General features: G+C 39.9%; 1 protein-coding gene across 4 annotated transcripts in view; it reads right to left on the bottom strand.

Annotated features, from left to right (window-relative positions):
- The window catches only part of MYRIP (myosin VIIA and Rab interacting protein), a 204,886-nt gene that overhangs the window by 28,288 nt on the left and 153,956 nt on the right, over nt 1-22,642 (bottom strand). For 3 of the 4 annotated variants that reach the window (XM_058804796.1, XM_058804815.1, XM_058804806.1), the window contains exons 8-10: nt 21,592-21,741; nt 9,202-9,379; nt 4,095-4,744 (exon numbers count right to left, since the gene is read on the bottom strand). In XM_058804796.1, the coding sequence (XP_058660779.1) occupies nt 4,095-4,744; nt 9,202-9,379; nt 21,592-21,741 (978 nt within the window). Of the gene's footprint in view, nt 1-4,094; nt 4,745-8,210; nt 8,307-9,201; nt 9,380-21,591; nt 21,742-22,642 lie in introns of all 4 variants that reach the window. The other variant, XM_058804823.1, reaches the window with a different exon arrangement.

Here is a 22,642-nt window from a genome sequence, read left to right as displayed (position 1 = left end):
TGGACTGACAAGTTAAAAAATGCATTAGCAGCCATGAAAACAATAAAATAAATAAACTGAAAGGTACTACTGTTATTAGTGAATAGATCCATTAAATTCTGTTTTACTTCACTGTTCATGTTTTCACTCTTTCTGGTAAGTTTAATGACATTTTTGTGCCATTACACAAATCAGTGTGTAAATTCCCATTTGCATCAATCAGCAATACATTATGCTAATAACTGCAAACAAGAATAAAGGGCTACCATTTTATCTGAAAACTGAGTTTCTGTGAGGGCCTGGCAGACTGAAACAGCCATGACCCCAGTTTCACTAAAAGAAAATCAAGTGTTTCTATGCAAGCATAAGTCTTTTAGGAGACAATGAAAACAACAAATACACCTTTACTCACAAAAAGTGTCCAAATCCTTGCACACAAATTGCTGATAAGTCAATGTAATCAGAGTAGATGGAAATGAAATACAAAAAAAAAAGATGCTCCAGAACAAAATCTATGTTCAACTATAAATTCCTGTGAGAAAGTTCCCTTCATATAGGAAACCAAAAATTGGAAACGAAAATTTTCAGGAGAATACACAAGCTGTGAGGTTTGCAGGCAGTTTCTCATCAAGAGCCAGAGTGATTTCAGGGAGCTGTTCTCAAAGAATACATCCCAAGCGCCATCCCGTGGGAGCAGGCAGCCTGACGGTGCTCACCCCTTACCTGGCTGCAGGGCTGTAATTAACAGGTGGGGGCTCCTGATCAAAGAAGCAAACTCATAATGAGGGCACTTCTTTCACTTGAAGTAATTAAGCCACTCCAGTTTGCATCAGAAACATAAGAACTTCAGCTACATTAAGCAACAGTCATGTCCTTCTCTCAAAAAGATAATGGGAGTCAATAATCATTATTACTAATAGTATCAACTATTATTACAATTATTAATAATAAAAGCAGATAATTATTGGTGGATTAAGTGCCCATTTTTTGTAAGAAATTACAATTTGAAAAATAATCATTAAAAGCAAGGTTGCATTTTCCAGTTCAGTCCCCTCAGAAATATGTCTTTTTTGGTATATAAGCAATCAGATATTACTTATAGCAGGACTGGTTTTATCAGGACAGTTTTCATATCTTGCTTCATGACTGTGTTTATGGTGTCTTTACAGACAGCTCAGTAAAGGAGCTTGCTCTTTTACTTATCATTAAGCAAAAAATTCCACAGATACAGCACATCTTGGTATCTGTTCTCAGGTTTCCCCTTCTAAGGCATTGAAGACTTTAAACAAAAAATTCTATCTCAGTCACAAAGTCGGCATTCCATTGTTGTGTCTAAAATATATTTTTTTTAAATGCCACAGCATTATCCTACTCTAGGAATTGGATCCTGATTAAAAAATACCCAATTTTAAAGTGAAATTCAGTTATGAGTTATGAACAGACTATAGTTTTTCCAGAAACTGTAAGCAGGTTCCATAACTGCTTACAACTCTCTAGACTCAGAATAAAAAAGAAAAAGGGCTTGTTTTCATCTCACTGAGAAACCTGGAGAGTAAAAAACAAGAAAGGAACCTTCACTATTTGAAAATTAAAAATGAAACCCCAACTTTTAGGCCGATAAACTGAAATCCTGTTCTACAATGATGAAGAAAACATAATGGTTAACAAATTATCATTTTACTACTACAATGCAGTAAAATAAGATTATATTCCAATGCAGTGAAGTACTGAAAAAGTGTTCCTTTACTGCAACTGACATATAATCAGTTATTTACTGTCTAATATCTTGGTTCAACAAGAGTTTGTATGGTCTCTGCAATCTCTGCATAATCTCATAATGTGAAAAAAGCTATGCCTGGTTTAAGATCCTGCAGTCAATCTTTCTTAAGTCTATGTATCACTGTAATTCTTTACACACCTGCATTATAATTTTGTAGAACTGTTTATATGTAGGGCTCTCCCTGCTGCAGCCTCAAATCAATCATTTTACCAAGATCAATAAATCATTCTGGGGAATATATGAAACTCTGACATCCCTTTAATCTCATTTACCTGAGCACTGTAAATGATGTCTGGCTAATTCATTTTCATACATTAAATCAGGTTCCTCACACACATTGCAATTTTACTTGCTTCCTAGAATTGTTCAACCAAATAAATACATGCAAACCCACCCATACATAAACTTCCTAGTGAGAATTTCATTGCTCTGGAAACAGTGGCATGATCTGGAGGCATTGTGCCTCTGCTTGCCCCACTGAGGCTGAGGAAGCAAGGGAGAAGGAAGAGCCTCTTTTAGCCTCAAGGGTAAAATGAAGAGGAGAGAGGGTTAGAATTCTGAATCTTGCACTTTCAGCACATCAGAGAGGTTATAAGAGACAAAGCAACTCACAAAGACTTGGGAAAGAAGTATCTAATTTTCCACTAATTTTTCACTTTAAAGCACACACTAAGATGCTAAAGGATGCCCAGGGAAATGGTTGATACACCATTCCTGGAGGTATTTAAAAGACATGTAGTCACAGCACTTAGGGACAACGTTTTGTGGTCGGCCCTACAGTGCAGGGTTAACAGCTGGACTTGATGATCTTAAAAGTGTTTCTAATCTAAATGAGTCTATGATTCTATAAAGTCTCCAGGACTTTCTCTGTGAGCTCTGATCTTCCATGCTCTGTATATTGTCTACTGTGACTAGGAAGCCACAATATGAATACAGACACACAGAGGTCACGAAAGAAAGAAAACAAAGTCATAAAGCTAAATGCAGAAGTCTGTGTACAAGATATAATCTTTGTGCAGTCCCTGTAAAGCCTTGTAATTCTGCCTGATGTTCCAGGAAGTCAATAATGGCCAATGATGTGTCATCAGATCACATTATATTACATCATACTTCCCTTTGAGAACTGTTGATTTTAAATATATGAGGACATAAGTGTGAATGAATCAGTACAGAACACCCTGAACACCCACACTCTGTCCTAAAAGCAGATGGAATGGGTCCAGAATTAATGACATCCAGCACTAAAACCCTGCTGAAATCTAGAATCCTAATATTGACTTACAATCAGCTGTACTGATGTTTTTCTATAGGAAATACAGGCTAGTAGCACAAGGAAAGAAAAACTGTTCCAGGCATCCTAAATTTGGTCAGATAGCTTTAAGACTGAATCAGGCTGCTTGTAATCAAAGGTACAGAGAGAAGCCAGCCCTCAGTTCCTTGCTTCAGGTTTATTATTACCCTGCTGCAGCAATGATGCAGCTTTAGGATTTAAGAGGGGTAGGATGTGGGAAATGGAACTGGACAAGGGGTCAATGTTCTCCTGAGCTTGTGTGCTTGCACTGCCAACAAAATTCTGGGGAACAAATGGATCCCTTAATATCAGTCCCAGGTCTGGACAAACTCCAAATAGAGGAGACTTGGCTTTTTGGTTATCCACCTGTAATTTAAATCAAATGTTTGCTGTCTTCAAGCTGTATGAACAATTTTTTGGAGTTTGAGATAGTACAGTCTGGGGTTTTTGCTTGTTTCTTCAGGTTTTGTTTGTTTTCTTAATGAACAGACAAATTATTTAAATGGAAGCAGTTTGCAAACTCTCGCCTTATCACATCAGAACTCATCTTAAGATGACCAACTAAAAACAGACATCACTTGGACTGGATTTCACAAAAAGCCCTTTTTGAATTTCTGCTGCTCATTAGCTTTATTCCTTACCAGATTATTTGTAGACACTGCAGAGCAGATTTCCAGGCATATGAGTTATTTCTTATACCAAGAAAACAGAAGTTAAAAAAAAAACCCAGCACAACAAAATAAGTGATTAATTAATTAACATTTCTCAGCTGCTGACAAATCCTGAGGGTTTTTTTCTTAAGAGCACTGTATTTTACATCATTAACAAAGTCTTTGATTGGATGAAAGTGGCCTATTTGAGAAAAAGGTAAAGCCTGTCTAACACCCTGCTTTTTCTTCTTCTTACTTAGGAGACATAAGGAAGATAAAGCTTGCAAGAACACTCCACCTCCCACTCATGATTCACATGATATTGCCAGCATGGTTTAATTAGTTTTGCCCAGCTCTTTTTGAAAATGCATTTGGTAAGCTCAAACACAATTACCTGACTTAAATTCATCTTGTTGGCTTTTGCCTGATTCTTTTCTTCACATAAGTCTTCAGAGATGGCTTTGTTCTTCTTCCACCTTCTTGATCTCTTTTCTAAATCATAATGGACTCCTTCAGTCTCACTGCTGTCTGAATACTCCAAGCTAGTTGCCTGTGGATTGAAATTTACATCTAGTTCTCCATGGAAGTGCTTCTTTTCCATTCTGGGCCTATCACTTTGAGTTCTGCTTTGCAACCAGAGAAGTTTGCTAGGTCCTTTAGCTTCCTGGGAAGAGTTTACTGAAGATGTTTCCGAATCGGAGAGCAATGTCTCCGTGTTGGTGTATAACCCAGAGGAGGGGGAGGTCACTGCCTGGTACTGATCATTGCCATAAGCCCACTCGGTGCCATACTGGGAATTGGAGTAATAGAAGTCGTCTGGCAATTGCCGGGGTCTCCGCCGCAGCTTGTTCAAGGCCACGTGCCAGTCATAGTCATCCTCGCTGTCCGAGCCCATCTCATCATAGGCAGACACAATGCTGGACTCGCTCTCCAAAGCTTTGAACACCTGACTCTTTGGTTTGGCCAGCATTCGAGGACGAGGCAGGGTGACGTTCTGCAAAGCCACCCAGTTTCCATCGGTGCTTTGGAAAACAGAAGGTGGACCTATGGAAAGGAAACGAGAACAGCTGTGATCACACTGGCTGCTTTTACTTGCCACAGATTGAAAGTTTCAACAAAACCAAAAAGTTTCAACAAAACTTTCAACAAGATTGAAAGTTTCAACAAAACCAAAATGCAAGTGCTGCTGCCACGTGAACTCTCCCATGTTGAAAGCCAAGCTGCCCTACTACTTAGAAGCCACCACTTTAAGTCATGGTGGTGACTAAAATGGGAGAGTACTTGGACCAAAGTTTTTTTCTAAAAGAATGGTTAGGAAAGACTGATGGAACATAAGAACACAGGCATGCATAAATCCTGAGTTTTGCAAATGTCTTGCGTTCTGGTGTGCAATTCTGGTCCCCCACATTGAAAATGAAAGATGGATAAAGAATCAGAGAAGAGCAACATAGCTTGTACCAGGTTCTGAAATGGTGTCCATTCAAGGAATGATTAAGTAAGCCAGAGCTCTGCCATCTGGAGGACAGAAGACTGAAAGAATACATGCTAAAAGAGATGGGGAAATCTATTCCAACCTAACTACTAGAGGGCATGAAATAAAGTTAGAGAAATCAAGGTTTTAAACAAACAAAATAAAGTAGTGTGATGCAATGGATACCAGACCTATGGAACTTCTTGCCTAAGGTTGTTGTGGATGCTTGAAATTATCTGTGATAAAACAGAGAGGGCTATGAACATGGAGAAGAAATCCACTAAAATTTACTGAATACAGAAAAGCACTTCTAGCTGAGATAGTAATTAAATTGACAGTTCTAGAGGTTCAGAGCCTACCCAGAGGCAGTATGAAAAATACTTACTTTGTCCTAATCTCTCCTAGACTCTTGCTTATGGCTGCCATTGTTGTACCCCAGACTAAATACCAAATGTGCTGATTCTGACACAAGCACTACTGCTCTTGTATCCTTCCACACTTTCAGAATATGTTTTACAACTCCAACATAAAAACCAAAAGAAGTCACAAATACAGCCAGTAAGCGCTCTTTAACTCTCTTAACTCCGAGAATTGTATTTCTTCTAAATTTAGATTTAATTTCCAATCAAAATTGAAAATCCCCCTCCTGGGAAGTATGGATGTGCGATGACTCTGCCTTCTGCAGCACTTGAAAAATATATAATGCCATGGATTTACACAGTAATCCAGCCTATTTAATGAACTTTTCAGACTTAAGGATTCCTCCCATGGGTTCAAATTTGTTATTTTTAGAAACCTACAAAAATACTTAATATAAACCATTAGTTTTCTCATAATGTAAGCAGAACATCACTATTTTCAAATGGACACAGTATCTGGGTCTGTTGTAGAATATAATTAGGCATTTTGCATTAGATGGTTACAAATACTAGGATGAAATGAAGATTACTTTTTCCCTGGAGCTGTTCATAAAGAACATTAGTATGCAGTAAACTGTGTGTAGTTTAAAAAAAAAAAAACAGTCAGACGTGCACTACCATCATCAAAACACTCCCACAAAAACACAAAACAAAAATTAAATTGTAATTAAACTTAGGAGCTATGAGAGTTTTATGACAACTTTTGCATTTCTTACTCATTTGAATCTTTTTGTCTTGTTTTCACTTCCTAAGTTTTAAGTCAATTTAGAGAACTTGAGAAAATATAATTCTTACTCCTGCTTAAAAGGAAATCAAAATAATACTAGTTCTCTTGTAGCACTGATCAAGCAAGGATATAACTGAAGTCAGGTGTGTAAGGAGAACTAGTAATTTTTTATATTAACCTCTGATTTTGGAGAAAAAAAAATCCAAAGAAGCTATCAAGCACAAGAAACTCCTGCTTGTTTACTTTTCTTAACTATACCAACTAATCTAAGTATAGGGTTCTCCTATAGAGAGAAAGAACTTCCTCTGAGAGAAAGAACTTTCCTTAAAACATTGTTCCTTCAAACAAAGCCAACAGCTCTGCAGGATATAAATCTCCAACAGGAATTGAAATCAGCTGCACCATATTGCACAAAGGTAATGGAGAGCCACAAAATTTTTTTTCTCCTCCAAACCATATTCCCTTATTTTATTTAACAACACCACATGAGAATCAGTCTACCAACCTCAATTAAGTGAAGAAAGGACAGGATACTAGTTGATTATATCTTAGAGGACAAACAGGGTAGAAAGCAACTGAGACCTCTATATTCAGAAAGCTGACTCAGCTTTATCCCACTTTTATTCTACAATGTCAAGTGCTCCCTTCCTGATTTTCCAAAATGAAATCACTTGAAAGAATGTTTTTTTTTCCCACACAATTCTTTGGGCATTAGCTATAATTCATTCATGTGAAAAGGAAAAAAAGATTGAAGAAGTTTCATTGTAAGACTATTGATAAAGGCTCTTGAGTCACCATTTAAACCATTATGAACTGTAACCAAAATCAATTGTGAACTACTTTTTGGCTACATGGCTAAAAGGCCCATTGATGTTACCACACCAAACTCTTTGTTGAGATTTCTCTTGTTTTCTGTATCATAATACAGAGCTGCTTAATACTGCATAGGTGAGACCATTTTTTTACAGATATTAGCAGTGTCAGCTATTTACTATTAGCTCAATAGGCACCACACTTTCATTACAAATGTGTTTTTAGATGAAAGAAGCAGAACAAATCCTCTGCGTAGAGTGCCCAAAAAACCTGGGTCAATTTGTCGTTCGGCTGTGGTTAAGCAATTGCTAAATACTAAATTGCTCAACAGTTGAATGCAATGAGATTCAAGTGGGTGCTTAAACTTTAGGAGCAAATTAACTGCTTTACTGAAAATAGGCCTTCCACTAAAATGCCCAGGAGAAAAACACTTCTGACAGTGGTCTGGTTAAGAAATTCACAGAGTAATGCATACTTGGTTAAGTTAGATTTTAATGCTACTTTAATATTATTGTTACATGGGGGAGGAGAAGTACTGAAATTGTCTAAATTTCAGTCTCCCCAGTTACCAACTGGCATTACAGATAAACAAATTGAACACCTAGCAGCCCCAGTCCCTGGTCGCCACCAAACCCAAACACACACTGTAACTGTGCTTGCCAGTGCCTAGTGGGGCAGCTGTGGGAGCTACAGCACCAGTGAACTCACCCCACAAAAGAAGTTTTCTGCTTGTGCAGCTTCATGAACCAGTGTGCTACAGGGGTCAGATGGCTCTACAGCTGCTACAAGAGAAGAAGCAAGAATGGGCAGATTCTGCCACGGGATGACAACACTTGGAACCAGGGAATGCTGCTGCAATGAGTTCAACTCTTCTCCTTGTGCAACTGTAGGGGTAAAAACTAACCAACACTAGGGTGAGGGAGTTGCCTAGTGCTACACTCTTGAGGCCTTGCAAATGCTTCAGCCAGAACAAGAGAGGCAATGAAAATGGGAGCACCCCAAGAGCAGGAGCCACAACTGCAGAAGCACAGAAAGGGTTAGGTTGGAAGGGACCATGGTGGGTCAGCTGGTCCAACCAACCTGCACATGGCACAGGATTGCATCCAGGTTCTTGAATATCTTCAGTGAAGGGGACTCCACAGCATCTCTGGGCAACCTGTTCCAGCTCTTGGTCACCTGCATAGTGAAGAAGTTCTTTCTCATACCCAGGTAGAACTTTCTGTGCATCAGTTTCTGCCTGTTGTTTCTTATCCTATAGTTTGGCACCACTGAGCAGAGCCTGGATCTGTCCTCTGACACCCTCCCTTGAGATGCTTATACACATTGATATCTTCTACAGTTATAACCTGTCTTTATGTCATCTAGAAGTAAGCAGGGAATTGCATTCTATCCAGGGTGCTGATTCAGGCAGGAATGGAGCTGACTTGAAAAGCTGCTCACTATCCATCATCCATATTACATCCATACCTAATGCATGATGACAGCAGTCAGATGCAGGGGAGCTGCTGGTCTGTGGAGTTCCTACACATACAGCTTCCTGAGACAAGTCTGGAAGCACAAGTGAGTAGGGCTGCACAGAACACTGCATTTGTGAATTCATCAGAGTTGAAAATAAAGTTGTAAGGAGGAATTCTAAATGTGAATTATTTTAATGACTGGCTCACCACAAAAGCTCATGAACAGTAACCCTGTGTCATGGAAGGGATACAATGGGCTGCAAACTCCTTCAACTGGAGGACAAGTTACCAATGACAAAGAAAGGCCCTTGAGCTCTTCTGTCTTAGAAGCCCTGAAATATATCCAAACCAGTTGTCTAAACTTTGTAGCAGTCTAAAATCAACTTCACAAAGACCCGAATTTTGAATAAATTTTTTAAAAGAAAGTTAAAATAAGCAGTAACATAGCCCAATGAAATTGTGACATGGCAACATCAAATAGACATTTTACATGTGACCTCTGAAAGCACAAAGGTCAGCAGAAATGCCCTAGAGAAGGTCCTTGCTTTAAGTTGTATTTATTCCACACGAGTGAGAACCAAAAAAAGAATCTTATTCGTACTAGAAATATTTACTTGTTTCATTTAGCCTGTCTACACTCTTCCAGCTGGGCAAAGCAGAGTGCTTGCGTTCCTTCTGCTTCCTGGACTGTCCCTTTTGCTGCCTCCCAAGGGCCTCGGCCACAGACGATGCAGGGTCTTGTCCTTTACTGGCCATATCTTCACTAGCCAGGGAGAATGCAGACTGAGACCTCTGTGGGATTAAAAATCAGAGAGTGAAATTTAAAAACAGAAGTAGTTAATTGTTCAACTATTTACCATAATTAGTATTCAGTTACCCATGGAAGTGTGGGATCTGCTAACATCACAAATGGGATTTAATGTATTCAAAAGAATTCAGCATTAAATTGCTTATTTATGTGCATTTCTGATGCTATGCAAAGAGGCAGGAAATCGCTTATACTACCATGGACCAGATGGAGAGAAATAATTAAGGTGAAGTTGTTGGGAATGTGCTTGGTGAGGACTGATATCGAACTGCTTTGACTCAAGTTAGCCAGAAAGGGATCCCATTGTGGTGAGACATGATGATCTATTGTTGGCTCAACAGGCCATCTGGTGTAACAATTTGCAGAAGTTAAAAATTGAAAAAAAAGCAAACAAACAGCCTGTTCCCCAGAAAGAGATATGTAACTCAACTGATTTTAATGCAGAATTCTGTTTGCTAGGACATACATACATAACACCCAATATGCTGAGCAGTTTTATTCTGTTTTACTAATGAAGTCAACTTAGTCTACAATTGCACATCTGTTTAGTTCTAGGAGGGTCACATTTCGAGGCATAACAAGATAAAATAGTGTTGTAATTGTTAATCAGCCTGACTGCTACTGAGGGGGAAGGGACCTGCCTTTGGTTCCACATAAACAGATCAGACATTTTAGTTTTGACCTAGGCACAGAGAAGTCAGTTACAGAAAACACATTTAAATTTGTCCCGTTTTGAAAAGCTTTTAGTCCTGTCAGTGTCCTGCTGATTTCAACAGAACTCACACTTGCATATCAAATCACAGATTTAGCTGGAGAGACAAGGCTCTCAGAGCTTGAGTCAAGTTGCCTTCCCAGCAGAGTCAGTAGAAGACCATATGTGCCAGGTTTTCAAGTGGCTCAGCTGCTTTGCACAGGCCAAGTTGGCACTCTCAAATCCTTGTACATTTTTAGTGATGTTCAAATCACAAATAATTAACTTAATCTGTTACTCTCAAAAGGGCAAGTCTTTGCCTGTATCAGAGATCTGCTTTGCACTGGTGCAGGTGAGGTAAAGGAGAACTTGCCTTTCAGCTATTTTCAAGTCCCTTAAATTTCCAGGACAGCATAAGCATTGCCTTGAAAGCCACACTTATACCACTTTCTGGCTGCACCTCCTCTCATCTGAAATGCTCCTCTGTGGGACCCATGTACCATGCCAGAAGATTTAATTAACTGCAAATCTTCCTGTATCCTTGGCGCAGCAGTAAAAGGAAACTCAATTAAGCACAGGGGTTTAGTTTGGCTTCTGAATTGATGAAGAAAAGCCAAAATTATTGCACTAGATATTTTTTATATTTTCTATAGCTACCACTTTGTTAATCTTGTCCATACAAAGACATAGGTCCTAATATGATGTATTGGACAAATTTAGTGATATAAACTATTCACAACAAGTTTAGTAATTTCACTATAGGGAATCTTTCAGGTGCATCACTTTTCCAAGTCAGTCATATTCAAGTGTGCATTTAGTCTGTTCCAAACCTTGAACTAGATCTTTCACTGATCAAGATCATCTGAATCCTTCTCAACCATGAAAAAGTAATAAAATAAAATAAAATAATTCAATGCAATGCATACAGGTACATAAATTGTTTCACTATAGGGAATTTGCTCATGAACTTTGATTTCATCCTGGCAGTATATGTGGATATTTTAAACAATTCTGCCACAAATTTGCCACCTGAACTCTGCTGAGTGTTAATTGTGCTGTCGTTCACTTCATTCATTGTACAGCTAGAACTACCAAACTTGCCACGCTTTCAATAAATTAGTTCTGGTGTCTGCTGCATCTTTTGAAATCTTTGTGTTAAAGTTGTTATATACTGGAAGCAGCAAGTCGTGGTGGCTGTCCATGAATATTCTCTCAGGACACATCCTTTTTCCATGTGCATATAGCAAACAAGAGAGATAAGAGATGCTGAAGACCCAGAAGAAGGAATAGCCTACAGTTCAATCAGTAGTATCTATTTTCCATGATTACACAAAGAACTGGATCTTTAAGAAGAATAATACCAGGAAGAACTTTAGTCTGTAAAACGATAACAGACTCCAATAATGAGAGCTATCTTTATGTTTGACAGCTTTCCTGTTTTGTTTAAATGGCAGCTTCTTGTGTGCCTTCTCACTGTTTCATGAACATCGCAGCAAAGTGATGCCATCACAGTGATGGCAGCATCTGCTCTCTGCTCTCAACTCACCTAAGACCTGCCAGCAGCTTAACCCTGACAAGGCAGAACTTGGCAGAGGCTGCAAAACCTCCTGAAGTAGCTGGGCACTCCTGCTCCCAGGCTGATGCTTTGGCAGCAAAGCTGTGGCCAGCAGCACCTGAGCAATTTAAAGCCAGCTCAGGTGCATCCACACTATAGGGCAGATAAGCCCTCAGAGGAACTAGGAGAGACACAACAGCTTGAAGGATTTAAAAAGAAGAAGATGAACAGCCTGAAGGATGAAAGGAACTGAAAAACAAGGAAGCAGAGAAAAGAAAGTGGACACAGTCCCACGTGGTGTAGTAGCCTAGGATCTGAAATAATCAAACAAGCTTATCTAGCGAAAAGCTGATTTTTTAAAGTTGTGTGCTAAAACTTTTGGGTCGATCAGAGGAAGGTTGCTCTCCACAGTTTGCAAGGTCTCTGTGGAGCAGGAAATTGGTATTAGGCAGGAACTACTGCTAAGAAATTTTCCCAGGAAATCCAGTTGAAATACAGCAAGGAGTAAGGCTTGTGGTGCCTCCAAAGCTTAGCTTGAGGCTATCCTCATTAATTTTCTACACTTTGTCTGAATTTTTGATAAAATCTGTCTTGGACTGCTCTGCAAGATGTACTACCTCTTCTCACTGAGGATGGTTCAATGTCACAGAAGGCTCAAGGAGAGAAAAGTAATGGCATGATAAAATAGCTTGGCTGCACCCCTACATTTAGACCCTGAAAAAGGGAGACGTTGTTGAACTTGCACTCTTCACTACTACATTTGCAGGTCTCTGTAGATCTTGTATCTGGCAAGACTGAAATGATCAAGGAGTACCAATGTTCTGATAAGCTCCAATTCCAAAGAAGAATACATAAAAGTGGAGGATTAGGTTATTTCTTGTTCTGAAATTTAGTTTCATGTAGGGCTGAAGTGAGATAATAGAATTTTTTTACTCAGACAAGCAGGGGTGGAAAGAAAGCATAAACATTAATCTCTGAGCAGTGCAAATCACTGGTAGCACTGATAATGACACAAAAAAGGCGTGTCAATAGCCAAGCTTGGTGTAGGAACAGGACAGAAGCACATCCTGGCATGAGAACAATCCAGTCTAAATTGACTGTATTTTTCAGAGCATAAAAGCAAATGTTTGTGTACAAGTTAATCTCCAATCAATTAGTAGCCCGAGTCAGGACTCTATCTGAAATGCAAATGACCTCAAGACCTCTTTTTGTTGTTTTTGCAAATCAAGAGCAAACTAGAAAGATAGTTATTTGGTGAGAGGCAACACAGCAAAAGCCCTCATCCTGGCTGGCACACTTGCATCAACCTAAACTCAGCCAGCACCACTAACTCCCCAGCCCTGCAGCTGCAGCATGGGCTACATCCTCCTTCCCTGTGGGTGACTTCACTGCTGCACTGACCTGTGCAGGCAGCAGAAGCACACATTACTGTGCTGCATCACTGCTTCTCTTCTTCACAGAGGAAACAGGTCATCTGTAGAGCCACAGGAGATGTCTTTCCCTTGGGGACATTTGTAGAGGAAGCAAAACACTGAAAATAAGGGAGCAAGCTTGAGAAGCCTGCCTGGGAGCTGATGGTCCATGTGGTTTCCCTGTGAATGGATGCACAGAGGTACTGGAGGTAAGGTTGGCTACCCTGATAGGCTCTTAGATCAGTTTGGTTTGGAACAAGGGATTTTTACTGACCAAATGAAGGAATCATGTCCCTCAAGCTTTATCAACTGCCTACATGCTTGGATTGCATCAAGATCTCAGGGCAGAAGAACTGAAAGTGTCCAAAAAAATACAGGAGTCTAGATACCATTTTCAAAATAAGGCAGGAATGTAGGAACTTTGGTTTTGATTTATAAAGATGTGAGATGTCAAGAAAGGAGCTAAAGATACTTGGTGCATTTCCTAGCCAGAAGTTCTGCTTCCTCAGCAAACAAAAACCCCAAGCCATCCACCAAGTGCTATTTTAGGTGTATTTATGTGTTATAAATGTCAAGGCTGCCCTGTACGTTTGCAGTTGGACGCCGCTGGTTTCTGCAGCAAACTGGTGCATCAGCAGATGGCACTGCAGCCCCGCAGATCATTTGCTGTGCTCTGCACACACCCCTCAGAGGCAGGTGCTGCACGCTGGAGTGCTGGGCAGTGCAGCACAGCTCACAAAATACAGCTGGGGTATTGACATGCACTTCTAGACACTTGAGTTAGATGAGTTCCCCACCAAATCCTGCCTAGTGGCACCTCCTGTGACATATTTGTTTCAATTACAGACACATTACTATCCTTTATTTTTTTTTAAATTCCTCTTCATGGATTTCTGTTGCATAGTTTATAATGTTTGGATGGAGAGAACTCTCATTTTTCACTAAACTAGAACTAAAAGGAATCATTCATTGATGGTATTCAATAAAAAAAACATTAAAAAGACAAAGTAGTTTGTGAAGATTAAAGAAGGAAGGAGTGAATAAAAATAATCCCATCTTCCATTACTTAATAAATATAAATATTCCATTTTCTATCAGTAACAATTTACGAGCTCACTCTTCTGAACACAGAATAAATAAAAGCAAAACAAGTAACCAAAAGCAAGAACAACTTTATAAACCATTATAAAGAATATTGAGTCTAATGTTGATAATCTATAGATTCTTTACCTTGAAACACTGCCTTATATGTATGCATTTTGTTTAGAGAGACAACATGAAGATTTTGCAATAAAAGATGAAGAAGTTTGGGTTTTCACCAAAAGATGAAAAAGAATTCCTCTTTCCCCTAAAGAAAAGCCAAAATGGTAATTCAAAAGAGGTCACAAAACCATCTGATGGGACTTTAGAACTGGATCATGCATGTTTTTCCCCCACTTCCCTCTAATTTCACCTTGTTTCCACTCTTACATTCCACTCTTCATTCTGATAGAACTAGTGAAACAGTAATTTATTCTGCAATTATTTGGAATAGGTCAAGGACGCTCCCAAGTTCAGGAGGGACTGGGAACCCCGGGTGCCACAGGGCAGCTGCAGGGTCACCACAGTAGGAGCCCCTGCAGGCACAGGGACCTCAACACCCATGCTGAGGGCAGGTTCCTCTGGATTTGGGCAAAACTCTGAATCCTGTGCTGGGCAAGCTCTGACCTGAGTGGCAGCCGCTAAGTTGGGCTTTGAGGACTACCTTGTTTATTAAGGGAATCAACCTAGAACTGATACATAAACTCAGATGACTTAAATGCAACCTTATTGATCCCCTCTGCTCCCTTGCAAATTCTGCAGCTATGCCTGCCAGTGGTGCAGCAAATCCCCTTCTCAGCTGTGCTCTGTGAATGCAATCAATGCACAGACAGAACCAGTAGGTCTGGTAGCAAATACAGTAGCAATCCCTAAGCATTAACAGCTTATGCATCCTTTGGTAAGAAAACTCCCACACCAGGAAGGAGACAGTATGAGCTTGCAAATGATGCCACTCTGCCACAGCCTATTTATCCTGGAAGTGATTTTTGCTCTGCTCAAATGTATGCAGTCAGGACATCTAGCAGTGGGAGTGAAATACCAAGGGTTGTGAGCATCTGTTCCTTAGTTAATCTTGTATGTGGAAAAGGATCTGCTAACAACTTTCTAAAAAAGGGCAAGAACAGGCAGATTTTCACACTCAATTGAAAGAAAATTCCCTCCTAACCACCCCTTATGGATATCCCATCCATGGGGCAAGCCCTTGAACAGCAGGTTGGGAGAAAACAAAGATGACTGGTCCCTCTCCTGCAAAAGGCTTAGAACATATGTCCTTCAAGGGTCTGCCCAAGCTGGCTTTTTGTTCACTACTGACAGACATATTCTGGTTGCAAATGATTGTTTCCATTCTTCTACTGGGCTCTTAGACATCTGATTCCCTTAAAAGCATTGCTCCTTTAAAAATACTTCAAAAATAATGATTAGCTTATCAGGAATGGGTCTGTCAGAGGACGAATGCACAGCTGTGTGGTAATATGTAGAGCCACATTTGGGTGCACATTTATTTTGGGTCAGTTCAGATTAGCTGACCTTGATTAACCAGATGGAGAGGAGGGTTGTAAGGGAGAGAGACAAGAGGTTATTCCTCAACAAATGCTGGTAGGCATGCCAGTAGCTCTACACCATCACCCATAGCATAAAAAAAAAGGAAAAAAAGCTTGCCCACATGTGAAAGTGCTACTGCTTTGTTTGCAAGGAATTTGTAAGCTAGTAATAATGGATATTTCATATTGATCTCAGAATATGAGTATAAACATCCCTTTATTGTACTTCTGAGGTTAACAATTTAGGGAAATGCTAGGAGCATAAAATACCATAGTTTGATCAATGTAATGAATTTATGTGAGCAAGTCTATAGAAGTTTGTGGAACAGAGGTTACATATACCAATGCAACTGTAATCCATGCAATGCCTTTACAAGGTACTCTTATTCATTTAGCCATTACTGCTCCTCACATGTTCCCCCAGAGCCCATTCTTTTTCCCTTCTCCCACACTTTGAATGTTGTATGACATGTCCTGAAAAAACTTAAACAAATGAAACTAAGAACAGGGAAAAGACTTCCCAGTTTGAAGACACTGAGAGCTCAGTTAGGATCCAGTGGTGACAGTATTGCCATTTTACTTGCAGAAGAGAAACAGGAACAGCAAAAGCCAGATCCCTGCTTCTGGTGCAGGACAGGAGGATTTTGCTTTGCTACTAGCACATCTCTCAGGAAGAGTGCTTGTATATAAGAGGGTAGGGGGAGGAGGTGAGTTAGCACCCATGTTTCAGGTCTAACTGCAGCCTTACATATAAACACACCTCTTTTTCAAGTGAATACTCTTCACTAAACACATTATTCTTTTTTTATCCATCTCTAGGTGTCTCAGTTCCCTGCACAGCCTTTCATGTCCTGTTCTGACCCTCATCTACAAAGCTGCGCTGAGCACAGCACTCGCCCATCAGAGAGAATCATTGTATGCCCTACTCAACACCAGAGGAAGCCTCAAGTGTTCTGAGTTTATTTACTTCTTCCTCTGGCAATATACACCCTGATTTAATTTAAAAACAAAGTAAGGTTTGTCAGGCAGCCCAGCTCTGAGCATCACAGGTTTTAAGTTAGACCTGAAAATTCTGCAAAACCCAGGAATGTATTATGATAGCATCTTTAAAACAAAATGAAGCTGAAAGAACAAAATATGAGCTTAATTATTTGGAAAATTACATTATACAATTACCACCCTTCTCTGTCCTTTCTCCTATTCCCTTGCATGCCTTAAAACCTATCTTGGCTGGCTGACAGTAAGTGCAATGCAGCTGAATGTAGGCCTGCATGGGCTCGATCATGTAGCTAGCATCCAAAACTGTCTTGGAAGTTTGTCATTGGATGGATAGTACTGTGAAACCAAAAATCAGTAATGTTATGCTAGAGACACATCTCAAGACGAATTACAAACTCAAACTACACAGACAACTTTAAAAGACAACAATGCTGTAGTGTTTAGCCTTGCACTGATTATTTAGCCACCTGAGCCTTGAAATCTGGCACTAGTTGCTGAGTCAGAATCAGAGACTAGTTGCATCCTATCCTTCTGCAGCATTGGAAGGAGGGAAATCAACCAGATTACCATGGACAGAGCCTTCTTAATCTGAAATCCGGATTGTTTTTCCACCGAGATTACAATGTCACAGTGTCACCTGTGGAGTCAGCAGATGCCAGTATAATCATTTACCTGGAAAGTATTTAGAGAAAGCTGGATCTTCAAATAATAAATATTAATGAAAACGACACATTAATTTTAGAACACCAAATGCTTTTCCATCTCAAAATGCACTATTCTTTCCCATTCTGTGCAAAGATGGCACTGCATTTGGCTTCTTTCAAAGGAAACAATACAGCAAATAACCCACTGGGATCCAGCTGATGGACTTCTGGATAAATGCACACCTGCCTCACTGGAAGTAGGTCCCAGGAATACACGCCATGCAACCTTCTGATGCCAGCTCCTGTATAAAAGTTAAAAGCTCCACCTTCCCTCTGACATGACACATTTATTTATTAGACATAAATATGATGTTTCTGATGCAGTCATTGACAGGTAGGAACTGATGCCAGCTGGTATCTACAGTGCTATGCCTCACACATCTGAAATCCCTCTCCCACTATGCTGCATGACTGCTAAACAGAATTCCTCCTCAAAAAGGTTTCCTTCAAGCACTTTTGTTTGTGAGAAACCTTAAAAGGTACAGAGCACCTGCAAAACCTCTGGAGATTTCCAAAGCAGTGCTAAACCTCAAGTTTGTGGAAACTTCCTTTTCTTTAAAACAAATCAAATGGAGGAAAAAAAAAAAAGGAAGAAAAAATAAACAACTTGCAATACACTGTGGACCTTAAAATTAGCTTAACCAGTATACTTCTGCTTCCCCTGAGATGCATCATAATGTGTATTTAATGAAATCCTCCTTCTCCCTATATCCCTAGCTGTTTTATATACTATAAATTATGGATGAGCTTTTGTTTATATATGCAATCTTTATGCTGTAAAATAAAGACCACTAATACAGCACTTAAAACACACCAGGGTGCCTTCACTCCATCAATGTTTAAATGGGATACAATTTGCCAGCTGGTCGTTTGCTCTCTGGCTGGCAGTGATGTATGGCAGGCGAACTGGACTGAGAGAACAGAGGAGCATCCACCCATTGCTCTGCATTCCTCCTATCCCAACACTGCACAGCCTTTGCTTATTGGTAATGAGAAACAGATGGTGCCATCCATATCTTTTTATGAGATGAGGAAATAAAATATTCAGCCTTGTTTCACTATTTTTAGCCTGGGTGAAGTTTCTCAAAGAAATCTAAGAGGAAAAAAAAGGAGAAGAGAATGTCTATAGCTACTAGCACACCACAGTACTGCAGTTAAACAATCAATACTCTAGTTTGGAAGGGGAAAGTGAGGAATTTTTACTTATTTAATCACATTTTCAAAGCAAGTGGTTTTGGATGAGCAGGGAGATAATGCAGGGCTTCCTGAGACCACTGGAAGTTTCTGGCTGATATGGATGAGCTGTACACAAATGGCTGTGATAAAAAGAAAAATTTCCTGGCAGGTGAAACCACAAGGTGATATCTGTGATTATTACAGCACCCCCTGACTCTGTAAGAAGTGACTTTGGTAATAAAAAGCAATGCAACAATAAACATGGTTTTCTAAAGGCCAGTGGTACAGCATACAATTGTCATGTATTTTATCTTATTATTTTCATTGCACTAGCAAAACCACATATATTATCTTCTGCACAGAAGACAAAAAAAGTTCCTCTAAGATAAATTTTCAGTATTAAATTATGAAATTCTAACTGCCTTAAGATTTGCTATCCTTACCTCCCTTTCCCCGGCATGTCTTTCTGTTAATCATGTTTCTTCTTTCCTTTGATTTAATCTATCCTGCCTTTGCTAATTTGTTAGCCTGTATACCAAAGAAATACTCAAACAGGGGAAGTTTTAGTTAAATAACCTTTACTGGGAAACACATTCATGTACGTAACTGTCACAGTAATCGTCTCCTTGGATAGCTTTGATAGAAAAAAAATGAAAACTTGTTTTTCTTCTTCCTTCCCTTTGGATTGTTGTGGCTACCGTGTCTGTCCACAAAAACCTTGGTTACACTAGGAACACCTGTGCTAATTAATCTGTTGCAGGAGACCCCTTGTTAGCTGTGTACTAATATTAAAAAGTTTTTATCATTACAGGCAGATCTCTGCCTAATCTAAGTCATCACACACAGATCAATATTAGGATGTATATAAGAAATCAAGAGTTTGGGGTTTTTTGTCACTTAATGTCATCAGTTAAGAACTAAGAAAACTTCACTTATTGTAGTGGAATCCAAGACTTGCTGTTACAGACTTGGACTCAAGAGTTTCTGGGAGGCAGTAAGAAGCTTTGCCTAGAATGAGCATAGGGCTTCTCTGCCAGCTTCTGTAGAAGCTAGGTTTTGTTATGGAAAGAAAAAAAAATTGCAATTCTTTTGGTAGAAAAGATAACTTTGTCACACAATATACAGAAGAGAAAGTGGTGTGGTTTAGTCTTGCAAATCTACTGACAGATGCAGCTTCCCATTTGTCGCTGAATGAAAACAAAGTGGAATGGAAAGCAACCTCAGAAAAGGAATTTGAGTTGTTTCAGCACTGTTGGTGAGAATCAAGCAGGCTCTAAGTGCTCTACATTCACTCTGCACAAATTGCCTTTCAGTAGACTTTCCAGTGACTTTAATTGTGCTATCTAACAGCCTAACACGAGTGCAACTATCTTAGCTATGGGAGTGACAGGATGATACTTCCTTTATAAGGGTGTCTGGTCATACTAATAAAAATCTCCTCTATTCAGAGCAAAGCTAAAATAAACATATACACACTTCAAAGGAGAAAAGAAGAAGATAACATAACCCTAGCAAAGCAAAAGGCAGAAACTAAATTTATGGGAGAGATGAAACAAGTTACAGCAGATGGCCAAATTCATTCGTGTTCCTTAAAACACTCTGGGAAGACAGTTGGAATAAATGGTGAAAAATGTGGCAAAAGACCCTGTACAAAGAGGTGGAGTGTCCTTATAAAATACTGTACACGTCTGGATCTCTAGTACTGACTGATGGCTAGAGAGGTTTTGAAGTTGTTTGCACTTTAGCGCGACATTTCTGCTTTTCTGGTATTTTTCACAAAGTCTACTACTACTCAGACTGATGAACCTCCCTCTGGCAAAAAAATCAGGAATAAATTGTTACTTCAGAAGAGAATTTCAAAATGTGTTGAGTTCAAAGTTAACTTTTCAAATGCAGAACAGCTTCTGTTATAATGACTGAGGGTTTGAACAGCGTATTTCTGAGTCTTGTCCTTAAGAAAGAAAACTCATTTGAGTCAGACACAAAATTAACTCTCTCTCTCCTGGCCTTTATATTCCACAAACAACTTGTCTAGGAGGGACAGAGCAAAGCACTTGAATTGTGCTCACCTTAACTTATGATCACTTATTAACAGTGGGACATTACAGGCAGTATCCCTTCATTTTGCAAACAGTCAGAAGACTAGGATGCAAGTCTGTATCTCAGCAACTCTGGCCCAGAGTCAATATTCTGGCATAGATCTGTTCTCACTGGGAGTGTAAGTGAGCAAACTTAGCTGAGAACCAGGACATAGCCCACGTTCAGTTCTGGTGGTTCTGCCTAGGGGGGGAGAGGTGGTTACTGGAACAGCAGCAGGACACTTGGGAGCAGCAGCTTAAACCATAGTGTCAAAATGCACTGGAACTAACTCATCTGTCACTGTCTTCCCTCTCTGATTGTCAAAGTGCTTGTCCAAGCCTACAGCTTATTTTCACTGCTTTTTACTTGCTGCTCCTTTAAAACTGTTACTAATGCAGCTTGTCAAGTTTTCTTCAGCTTTATAGCAGGAGATAAAGACACTGTGCTGAGAAATAAGTGGAAGGAGGAAACACTCTTTAGTGTAAGACATAAATGGTGTTCTGCAGCTGAGTTTCCTTTTTTGTTGCTGGTGGGGGCTGTTTTCTGTAAGATGGCTAAGGAAAAAAAGAAACATTACAGAAACCTAACTTTATACAAAAGGAAACATAACAGTCAGCGAAGACTTACATAAAAGTGAGCAGAAAAACTGTTTTGAGGAATAAACACTGAAGCATTGAGTCGTGTTAGCGTTCAAATCAAGCAGTGAGACTGCTCATATCACAAACTTACTCCTCCCCAGCACAGTCACCAAAACAACACAATGTCTGTCATGTACCTCCATGGCCCATGGGGTGTTAGGAGAGCATGCAACTGAGTGACAGCTTGTCCAGACACAGAATTAATGCTTGTTCTCTGCAAGTCTCTACGTACCATTCCAGGCAGCAAGTATACTTATCCATGACTGCAATCTTCTGGCTTTGTGCCCCAGAAAGCAGGGATAGCTGTGCAGTGGCACTCACCCACAAGGTGTAGGAGCCCCTGCGGCTCCCTGGGAATGTCAGCATGCTCTGGTCCGAGACGGCGCCAGACGCCAGGCCGCTGCTCCGCGACGGCGGCCATTCCAAGTCGGCCTCGGCCTGCTCGGGTTTGCTCTTCTGCTTCTTTATAATCTGCAGGGTAGGGGAGAAACGGGGTGGGAGGGGACAGAAAAATGCTGCTGGGGAAATACTGTCTGAGCCATAAAGGGAAGATCTAAATGAACCCCGTCTTAAGGAAAGCTCCCCAGGAAAAGCATTTGACTTTTTCTCTGCTCTAGCTCCAGCTCATGCAATTACTTCTCATCTGAAGTCCTACCGCTTGCAAGCACATAAGCAGCGATGCAATATATAACAGTGCCTGTAGGAATACCAGAGGTGAATTACATAAACATAGAAACCTGTTGCTACAGTAACACTTTAGCAGCATTGAAGTGTCAAGTATTTTCTCAGACAAGACTTTTTGCCAAGAAACACAAAATACAGATATGAGGGGAATTTCAAAGGCTCCCATGACACGCAGACACGTTCTAGTGAGAACAAAGAGGTCTAAGGTCTCTAGACACTATTTTTATTTTTGAAAATCTACACCGTCTTAAGACAGAGAGAGTTCATGTCTCCCTACACTGACAGATTATATCCTGCTACACTTCGTTTCCACAACTGAAATACAGCTACAGAACATTATTCTATGGCATAAAAGATCTTGTTAGGCAGCTCTTGACAAAAACTAGCAATTCAAGCTTGGCTGAGAGAGGCTCTGGACTATGAAACACTCGATAAACAGACTTACTTGATAGTCTAACGTCACCCTTAAAAAGAAGACAGATTATTTTCCAGTGAGCTGCTGCTCTTCTGGCTTTTCTTGACAGCATTATAAACAACATGTTCCTCTTCTAGTGTGTGATCCATACACTGTTAAATGCCACAGTCTATACAGAGATGTGGCACCTAGCTTACTTCACATGGAAGGAGACCAACTTAGCAGAGTTGTTACTTCCCTGATAACAGGACCTTAACAGTGCTCTGTTCATGC

This window comes from Ammospiza caudacuta, chromosome 1 (assembly GCF_027887145.1).
Source record: "Ammospiza caudacuta isolate bAmmCau1 chromosome 1, bAmmCau1.pri, whole genome shotgun sequence".
NCBI lineage: Eukaryota > Metazoa > Chordata > Aves > Passeriformes > Passerellidae > Ammospiza > Ammospiza caudacuta.
This window is presented reverse-complemented; position numbering and strand designations above follow the sequence as displayed.